The sequence below is a fragment of the Cucurbita moschata genome, unplaced genomic scaffold, assembly GCF_002738365.1.
Source record: "Cucurbita moschata cultivar Rifu unplaced genomic scaffold, Cmos_1.0 Cmo_Scf00043, whole genome shotgun sequence".
Lineage (NCBI taxonomy): Eukaryota > Viridiplantae > Streptophyta > Magnoliopsida > Cucurbitales > Cucurbitaceae > Cucurbita > Cucurbita moschata.
The window spans coordinates 1712275-1721530 of NW_019268559.1; the positions used below are offsets into that span (position 1 = coordinate 1712275).

Here is a 9256-nt window from a genome sequence, read left to right on the forward strand (position 1 = left end):
TTTTTTTTTTTTTTTTTTTTTTTTTGCAGTTTCTCTGTTGGCGATCGTTTTTCTCTTCCAAAATCCCTCTCAATTTCTGTTTCCCATTACCCATTTCCAGTTAATTACTGTTCTTTCGGTTTAATTTTTTTTTTTTGTTTCAATTTTCGAAGTTCTTTTCTCTGATCTTTGAAGCTTTGAATACTGGGGTTCTTTCTTTTCTCTGATCTTGGTGGGGTTTTGCTCTGTGTTCTTGTTGTCGTTGCTGTTTTTGGTACTGTGAGGGGCGGGTGGCTTCATTTAATTTCTTGCGAAATTCAAAGAACTTGTTTGAGCATTTCCTTTTCAGTTGGTCGATTGTGTTTCTTTTTTTTTTTTTTTTTTTTTTTTTTTTTTTTTTTTTTTTTTTTTTTTTTTTTTTTTTTTTTTTTTTTTTTTTTTTTTTTTTTTTTTTTTTTTTTTTTTTTTTTTTTTTTTTTTTTTTTTTTTTTTTTGTGGATCTAAGAGTTCTGGGTTTGAAGAAAGTGAAAAACAAAAACAAAAATCTGAATGGGTTGTTTCAAGTCTTGAATGGTTCTTTAATTTTGGGTGTTTTTCGGTGTTTTGAAGATTGGATTGGAGTTGAGAGAAAATGGAGGCGTTGATTTCTCCTAAAACCACTCAAGAAGTGGTGGGTGAGATTATGAAACTTCACAGATCTTTGCCGGCCCGGCCTGGAATTGATGAAGTCGAAGGCGCCAGGGTCTTGATTAGCAATGTCGATAAGGAATCCCAAATGAAACTCGAAGCCATTGAAAGACAAACCAAGAACCAAGGCGTCCCAGAAGAGCTTTCAAAGATCTTGCTCGATATGCAGAGGAATTTCATCGCCTTCAAAAGCAAGGAAGACAAGTGGGAAGCCTTGAAATTGCTGGAAATTGAAGATGTTCACTACCTGTTCGACGAAATGCTTCAAAGAGCTTCGAAGTGCGTTTCTACTCCTTCAACCTCTTCAACCTCTTCACAAACTCCCGATACCCTTTCCTCTACTTTCCACTCAGCTTCTACCGCTAATCAGAACAGAACCTCCGCCGTTCCTTCTGTGTCTGGGAGTATCAGTTCCTCAACCGCCGCCGCCGCCCCTTCAAGCTTGTTATACAAGTCCGACAATGGACCTACAAAAACCACCACTCAATTATTCTCTCGAGATGATAGTTATGTCCCAAAAGGCAAGCCAGCGGCGTATATGGATGGCTTTGGAGCTAGACCAGGCGTTTCTTCCTCACCCTTTATCAAAGATCCATCCTTAAAACTTGCAAATTCTTCAGGTGGGTCATCTCGTTTTCTACTGATTGAAGCTCTATTTTCCATTATTCCAAGTGTTCTTGTTTTAACACGAAATCTTTTGTATGCTTAGGTAAAGATGGTGATAAATATAACTTGATGTCTCTGGCTAGTTTCATTGAGAAAGCAAGGAAGGGCGGCAGTCGAAAGCTTGATCTCCGTAACAAGCTGATGGGCCAAGTAGAATGGCTGCCTGATACTATAGGGAAGCTAACCAGTTTGGTGTCTTTAGATTTGTCTGAGAATCGTCTTGTGGCTCTACCAGAAGCCATTGGAGCACTTGCCCAGTTGGAGAAATTGGATTTGCATGCCAATAGGATCAGTGAACTTCCTGGCCCTTTCACAGATCTCACCAGTTTGGTTCATTTGGACCTCAGGGGAAACCAGTTGGTATCTCTTCCTGCTGCTTTTGGGAAGCTGATTCATCTTGAGGATATTGATCTGAGTTCAAATTTGCTCACTTCACTTCCTGAATCCATTGGTAATCTTGTGAGACTGAGAAGATTGAATGTGGAGACGAACAATATCGAAGAGATTCCTCATACGATCGGTCGATGTATATCGCTCCGGGAGCTGACTGCCGATTATAACCGGCTTAAAGCGCTTCCTGAAGCTATAGGAAAGATTGAGACACTAGAGATTTTGTCTGTGCGTTATAACAACCTCAGACAATTGACAACAACCATGTCCTCTCTTGTGAATCTGAGGGAGCTTGATGTAAGTTTTAATGAGCTTGAATCCGTGCCAGAGAGCTTATGTTTCGCCACTAGACTTGTCAAGATGAACATCGGAAACAACTTTGCTGATCTGCAATCACTACCGAGGTCGATCGGGAATCTAGAAATGCTTGAAGAACTGGATATTAGCAATAACCAGATTCGGTTTCTTCCCGGTTCGTTCAGAATGCTAACTCAGCTTCGCGTGCTACGAGCAGAAGAGAATCCTTTTGAAGTACCCCCGAGACAGATATTCGAAAAGGGCGCTCAGGTAACGAACATAACACGCTGTTCGTCTCATAAACTGCTTACATTGCTCGAATTGTCTAACTCAGGCTTGTCCTGTCCCCATATCGCAGGCTGTTGTTCAATACATGATTGATCTACATGAGAATAGAGAAGTCAGATCACAGCCAGTTAGACAGAAAAAGAAGTGGTGCCATATGTTCCTCGTACGTGGTTCAAACCAAAGGCAGAGCAACCCAATAAGCAACTTGAGGGCTTAATCATTTACACCATTGTAGAGAAGAACAAGCCATCTTTTTTCTAAGTAAGTTCGCCTCGAAACTTGAAAGTCCGTCCATACTTGAGCAAGTTAAGACATATCTTCTCGATTAAGAGGTTAGAGATTCAAAAATCCTTCTCCGGATGTTTTTTTGAGGAAATCCTCCAAGTAAGTTTGCTTCGAAACTTAAAAGTCTGTCCATAGTTGAGCTAGTTAAGACATATAGTCTCGACTAAGAGGTTAGAGATTCAAAAACCCTTCTCCGGACGTGTTTTTGAGGAAATCCTCCAAGTAAGTTTACTTCGAAACTAGAAAGTCTGTCCATAGTTGAGCTAGTTAAGACATAGTTTCGACTAAGAGGTTAGAGATCTGATTTTGAGAAGTGTTTTTGAAGAAATCCCATTGATTTGAAAAGAAAAATAAAAACTTTGATTCATCACAGTTGATGAAGACATGGGATATGGGCAGGAAGCTGAAATAGAGTTGTTAATAGTGGTGTTACAGGGCTGTGAGGAATCAGAGGCGAAGCTGGGCTTCATGTAATGAGTCAACTGCAACGAACTCTGCATCACACCGTAGAGGATTCCTCCCCTCTCTGTCTTTGTAATTTTAGCGTTTTTTTTTCCTCTTTAGTGAATTTTGTATTTTAGGAATATAAGTGTCTTAGTTTATAATTTCAAGTAGGGCACAATGAACGAATATTTATTTGATTTATCAAAATAGTAATTAAATAATATAATTTTCGGTTGAAATTACATCATTTTTCTTACCGAGTTTTCTTTTAATGGGCTGAATTTAATATCTAATTTATTGTTAAACGTGTTTTACATGGAGTATTTTTATATTGGGTGACTTCTTAGAGAATTTTTCGATGCATATAAGTGAAGGTAAAATATACTGGAAGACTCGTATTGGTATGTAAGATAATTTTCACCCTAAAAAACGAAGAGTGAGTAACCTAACCATCGTGACTAAGTCACGAGGGAATATCGAGTCATCAAGTGCCGAATATAGAGATCATCTCTGACTTGTTTGCCATAGACGCCGTAGCCGATAATTGATAATTGAGTTGATATAGATTTTGGTTGCATGCATTCGAGTCGTGAGATACTCATTCATCATATTCAAATTAAAATTTTGGGCAACAATCATCCAACAATTTATTAACAACCGCAAGAATATACAAATTATGTGCTACATTGCCTTCCACGTGTGAGAAATCAAAAAGTTAAGCAGAGCCTTTGGTGGGTGCAGGTTTGGCAAATGAGAAATCATCTTCATTCCTTCTTTCTGAATGCTGGGATTCCATTATTTCCTTCTCATGTTCATCACGAGCATCTACTCTAACTGTAATATTTGCAGCCGGTGCTTTAGGCGACACCGGATCTACTTCGTAATCCGATGCCTCGTTCTCGTCGTACATGGATGATCCGTTTGAGTGACCTGTGGTCTTGAAACGATGCAATGTGTATCCTGATGATGAATGCATCGGCGAAGCGCTCGGGCTACCGAGTTTTCGAGTTGGGGACTTTCCTTGCTTCTTCTTAACAGCCATGCGCCACTTTTTGAGTGCCTTTGATGTTTGTTCATCAAAGATTGACTTCTTCATACGTGTGCCCATCTGCAAAGCCATATCCCACAAGATCAGCAAAGATTATACTGATCAAACAGTTTCAAGGACAGCAGAAAACTCATTAGTACCTGAGTCACAAGAGCATATAGTGGAAGAGTAATGTAGCTGCAAAGACAAAGAACACCAACCCTGCAAATCCATCATCAAAACACAACCCGTTTAACTCGAACCGATCCGAATAATATATCAGCAGATACAAAACAGACATTTTCAACAGAAAGTTCAGGTCATATCCTAAGAGTAGCATGAAACGAGTTGGGCTTACCCGAGACCGATTTTTATAATTGCGAGCTTGAAATCAGTATGGAAGCAGGATTTTAGCCCGAACGAATACTGCACACGACAACATTTCACATATCTCGAGTTACACCTCAGTAGAAAAGCGTGTTTTGGGCAATGAGGATGATTTAGTAACTCGTATCTTGTTCGATAATGATTTTGTTTACAAACTTTTTATTTAAGAAAAAGGAGGAGAATTACCCAAATCCAGAAGAAATACGTTATTTGGAATGCATTCTGCATAAACACAGTAAGAACAAAGGGCTAATTAGTATCATGCTTTACAAATGATTCTAAACATCATCAGTACCACATACAAAAACAAGGCTTTGAAAAGAACGCAAAAGGCAAGAACATTAATTAAATCCTAGGAATGAGCTAGACCAACAAAACTGTAACGATCCAAGCTCACCACTAATAGATATTATCTCTTTGGGCTCAATATTTTTAAAACGCGTCTATTAGAAAGAGGTTTCCACACCCTTATAACGAATGCTTCGTTTTCCTCCCCAACCGATGTGGGGTTTCACGCAAACACTAGAAGATTTATTATCAGATGAAGAGAAGATCTAAACGAAGCCAGGAATCTCGTTCGTGATTACCGAAAATAAAGCGAAGTGGATGAGATAAAGAACCAGCTGAGGCTTGCCAAACCAAAAATATTTATCTGATGCCTGAACAAGAGGAATTCCTTGGACAACAGCATGTCTTTCTGTAATTTCAAGAGCCATGTTTGTCATAACTCCCTGAAGCTTTGTTCCAACAGCCAGGATTATCTGCCATTGATAGAAGTTCTTAGAAACTTTTAATAATCAGTTCAACCTCAAATGGTGTCCCTAAAAAGAAAGACTCCTTACAATCACAGGGATTAAGGATGTCCAAAACAATGCCTGCCATCCTGTAAAGAAGATAGTATATCAGTATCAACTAGCTCCTGAAGTATGGATTGCAAAAGAGCGTTATTAGGATCAACAAGCTCACCATAAACGTTTATAAGTAAGAAGACGACGAACGATGCCCAAAGCACGGGACTGCGAAAGGCGTTAAATAAGAAAGATCAGGACATGTAGAGGTACAGTCATTTGGAAGAAAAGATCCCTCCATGAAAACATAGAACTCTATATCTAATTTTTACCTCACTCCCACAATAATCTTGTAGTCATCTTCTAAGGACCTTTTAATATATTTTTGGAAGTCAAACTTACTTCCCGGAGCTAGATGAACCTACAGATATAGAGCACTGTCATAAAAGGAACAAATAAGTTGTTTATGAACAGCAGGTAGCTGGGAATCGAAAACTCACGGCGATGAATCCATTGCGTAATGCCAAGTAGTCAGCCTTACCAACGGACCTGAAAAATTGTCGGAAGAAGCATCCCTGCAAAGTTAATGTATTTTAGGAGTCTGAACCATGATATTCATATCTCTAGTTAAGTTGTAACAGTCCAAGTCCACAGTTAGCGTCTCCTTTGGGCTTTCCCTTTTAGTCTCCCCTCAAAGTTTTTAAAACGTGTCTGCTAGGGAGAGGTTTCCACACCCTTATAAAGAATGTTTCGTTCCCCTCTCCAACCGATGTAGGATCTCACAATCCACCCCTTCGGGCCCAGCATCCTCACTGGCACTCATTCCTCTCTCCAATCGATGTGGGATCTCACAGTCCACCCCCTTCGAGGTCGAGCGTCTCGTTGCCACTCGTTCCTCTCTCCAATCAATGTGGGATCTCACAATCCACCCTTTGGGGCCCAGCGTCCTTGTTGACACTCCGCCCGATGTCCACCCCCTTCGAAGCTCAACGTCCTCGCTGGCACATCACCCGGTGTCTAGCTCTGATACCATTTTTTGTCCTTGTGAAGGTGATGTGTGGTTGTGCATTGCCTATTTCCTTTGCAATGTCATATATATATAAAGATTGAATTCCTCCATTCCATCTCCATAAATACACAATCTACGAGCATTGCCTTATTGATCATGAGTGATTAAATCCAAGTGATTCCACAGTCAAAAAGATATCACTAGTAACTAAGAGTTGCATAGCTTGGGAGAAAAAACTTACAATATAAAAAAAGACAGGAAGTTTTGCCCAAAAGCTCGTGTGGGCTCTCACAAATGATGTTTCGTGAGTAAGCCTGAATCGTGCATTATCTGAGAAACAAATCATTAAACCCAAGTTTGGGACAGAACAAGCAAACGTTGGACTACAAAGATAGTGACATACCATTTGAGAACTCATAATTGTGAGTTGAGGTCTCCTCCTCCCATGCCTTCCAACCTCGAATCTGTAATGTATAAAAACATTGACATGAGTAGAAGTTTCAACTTACAAAGGCAAAAACATCGCCAAATCTATACCAAAACGTCCTGTTTTCAAGTCACTTTCAGTACTTGATGTCTTAGATTTTGATATATGGTTAACCCATTTTCAAAGTTGTTTTTGAAAGGAAAAGATTTGAGTGCCAATTTCTTAGCATAATGAACTTGCATTCATGAGAAAATATAGTAAAAAACTCTAGCAACCATAGAAAACACTCTTTTGCAGCTTAACATTGAGCATACCTTTAGTCTCCCAAGCATCATTGTGATGGCGCTGTATACTACATGAAATACAGCTAAGAAGAAGATAAACAAGTGCAGCTGATGCAATCCCGAGATAGATATAAGCGGCACATGATCCTGTAAACAAATTGGTTTGAGATTTTATACAAAATATGTTCGAGACAATGAAGCTAGACAGTCAAGAACAATGTATCCAAATAAAGGTTCTTACATCCTTGCAACTAACAGGGCCAACAGCAGCCAGGTACCTCCGTTCATACCATAGAAGTCGTCGATGATGCTCGCCTTCATCGGCTCCGCCAGCGTCCTTTTCCATTTTGTCATCCTTAGCTGCTGCACACGGTAACATAGTGTTTGCAACCCCTGTGGGAATGCAGATTTTAATGATGTAGCTCTGGCCAAAGGTGAGGAGCAGTGAAATGAAGCCCAGAATCATCAGCTCTGCAACCAAAAACAAATCAATCATGAATTTACTTATTCAAGTTTGCTGATCCATCAAAATTTATAGGCAAAGATAGAACAAGGGATGTTGAATTGACTTTCAGAGTTGTTGAACATACCAGCTTTAACCTTCTCCAGAGCTTCATAAAGAGCTCTCTTATGCTTATCTGTAAGCCACTGAATGACCAAAACAGAGGAACACAGTGATATCAAATATCTATAATTCAGATTAAACTGATACCCATTTTCAATTTCAGTCATCACCATTAGAGACAACTAGAAAAACTCGTGGTACCCAAAAATAAACACATAAAGAACTCTAAAACTAGCAAAAACTGGAGAAAATTTCAACAGGGTAATGACTATAAAAAGATGAAGAAGAAGAAGAAAGAACCAAAGTATCCATGGAAGAACGAGAGAAGGCTAGAAAGAAGGTAATGAGAAGAACCAAGATGAATTCAATTCCACAATCACGGCAACAAGGAAACACAAACCCACCGTTCCAGCTTTATGAAGGAGTTTCTCCAAGGTGATAGAAATAATGATGATAACAGCACAAACACCGGCAACAGCCCATGTCGGAGTCTGGTCAAGCTCCCTCGTGGTGCCATCGCCGCCGGCAGGAGCCGCCAACGATTTGCTCCACAAGAAACTCAAACACAGGTAACAAACCAGCAACATTTCTCAGCTACCAAACACAAACCCAAATGCAAGCAAACAAAGATATATAGAAGGTGGGTCTGACTCAAACAGCACCAAAATGAAGTTGATCGCACAGAATAGAGCCAACTATATATGAGAAATGGAAACGAAAGAAGGCAGGCAGGAAGAAGAAGTCTTCCCTTCAAGGTAGACAGACAGCTTAGTGGGGGCACATTCGCATTGGGGATTAAAATAACACAAAGATTGACCGACTTAAACAGAGACCCACAAGAACCCTTGATCTTAAGAAGAGAAACGCGTTCATTTTCGAACTGGGTCCATCGCCTCAGTCATCGATTACCCATAACTGCAAAACCTGGGGTTTCTGAAAACAGTAATAAGCCGCATTTATTTGGGTGAGCTTTAGATTGGGGAAAATCGAAGAACTTAGTCAACGGAGTAGGGCTATTGGAACTGGGCGGCTGCGTGCGGTAAATTACAACACAAGAATGCACCATTTCTGACCTTCGTTGGTGAAGATTTTGGATTCGAAACCAGAAATCACTGTGATTTTGCTTTCTCTTTTCACTGTTTGCATTGAATTTGAAGAATGCAATTCCTTTTGAAATTGGAACAAGATCACTACAGAAACCAAGTCCACGCGTTTGGGCTATCAAATTAGCGCAGCGCCTAGATTACCGCCAGAATTGATGAAGTAGACAACAGATTCACCAATGAAATTACAGAGTTTTCTTTTCAAGAATTATTCTCTCTCTCTCTCTCTTTTTCTTTTTCTTTTTCTTTTTGTAAATTTTTTTAATATCATAATAATAATTAATATTTTATATATATTTCAGTTTATATTAAATTTTTTACTTTTGTCAGTTTGTGTTGATAAATCCTTAAATTTTAACTTTTAAAAAATAAATTTTAAATTTTCTAAATATATTTTAAAATTTCAATTATTTTTTAGGGTTCAAACTACTCAAAAAATTTTATTTTAAAATATATTTTAATTATATTGACCGACTTTAAATTAAAATTATTTTAATTAGAAATATAAATAAATGGATAGTGCTGTCCTTTCCGTAATAATTTGAAATTCATTATGACAAATTAATGTCTTTTATTTTATTTTATTTTATTATTTCCCCATTTGCGTCACCCTAATAAACACTACCCTCC

General features: G+C 38.8%; 2 protein-coding genes across 8 annotated transcripts in view; one reads left to right on the forward strand and one right to left on the reverse strand.

Moving 5' to 3' along the window:
• LOC111433753 (plant intracellular Ras-group-related LRR protein 4-like) overlaps nucleotides 1–3278 on the forward strand; it is a 3617-nt gene extending 339 nt beyond the window's left edge. The window contains exons 2-5 of one of the 7 annotated variants that reach the window (XM_023070939.1): nucleotides 30–99; nucleotides 589–1286; nucleotides 1376–2289; nucleotides 2378–3278. In XM_023070939.1, the coding sequence (XP_022926707.1) occupies nucleotides 611–1286; nucleotides 1376–2289; nucleotides 2378–2524 (1737 nt within the window). In that variant the 5' untranslated portion in view covers nucleotides 30–99; nucleotides 589–610 and the 3' untranslated portion in view covers nucleotides 2525–3278. Of the gene's footprint in view, nucleotides 1–19; nucleotides 100–466; nucleotides 1287–1375; nucleotides 2290–2377 lie in introns of those variants that run through there. The other 6 variants (XM_023070940.1, XM_023070941.1, XR_002708851.1 and 3 more) reach the window with 6 other exon arrangements.
• A 349-nt stretch (nucleotides 3279–3627) lies between these two features.
• On the reverse strand, nucleotides 3628–8776 carry LOC111433755 (MLO-like protein 8). Its single transcript, XM_023070943.1, has 15 exons — nucleotides 7928–8776; nucleotides 7549–7606; nucleotides 7200–7429; nucleotides 6989–7105; nucleotides 6651–6711; nucleotides 6489–6577; nucleotides 5739–5813; nucleotides 5571–5659; nucleotides 5417–5466; nucleotides 5293–5333; nucleotides 5038–5211; nucleotides 4637–4672; nucleotides 4422–4489; nucleotides 4225–4285; nucleotides 3628–4144 (listed from the first exon to the last, which is right to left on the reverse strand). Exons 1-15 carry the CDS (start codon nucleotides 8108–8110, stop codon nucleotides 3752–3754), a joined length of 1725 nt encoding a protein of 574 aa, XP_022926711.1. The 5' UTR covers nucleotides 8111–8776; the 3' UTR covers nucleotides 3628–3751.
• Between the last annotated feature and the right edge of the window lie 480 nt (nucleotides 8777–9256).

Excerpts from the sequence above, each read along its gene's own strand:
- LOC111433755 (XM_023070943.1), bottom strand. The coding sequence starts at position 8,110 with ATGTTGCTGGTTTGTTACCTGTGTTTGAGTTTCTTGTGGAGCAAATCG. Across the intron at positions 7,430-7,548 it reads TCTGGAGAAGGTTAAAGCTG|AGCTGATGATTCTGGGCTTC; the intron begins GTATGTTCAACA and ends TTTTGGTTGCAG. Across the intron at positions 4,673-5,037 it reads TCCACTTCGCTTTATTTTCG|AATGCATTCCAAATAACGTA; the intron begins GTAATCACGAAC and ends GTGTTTATGCAG.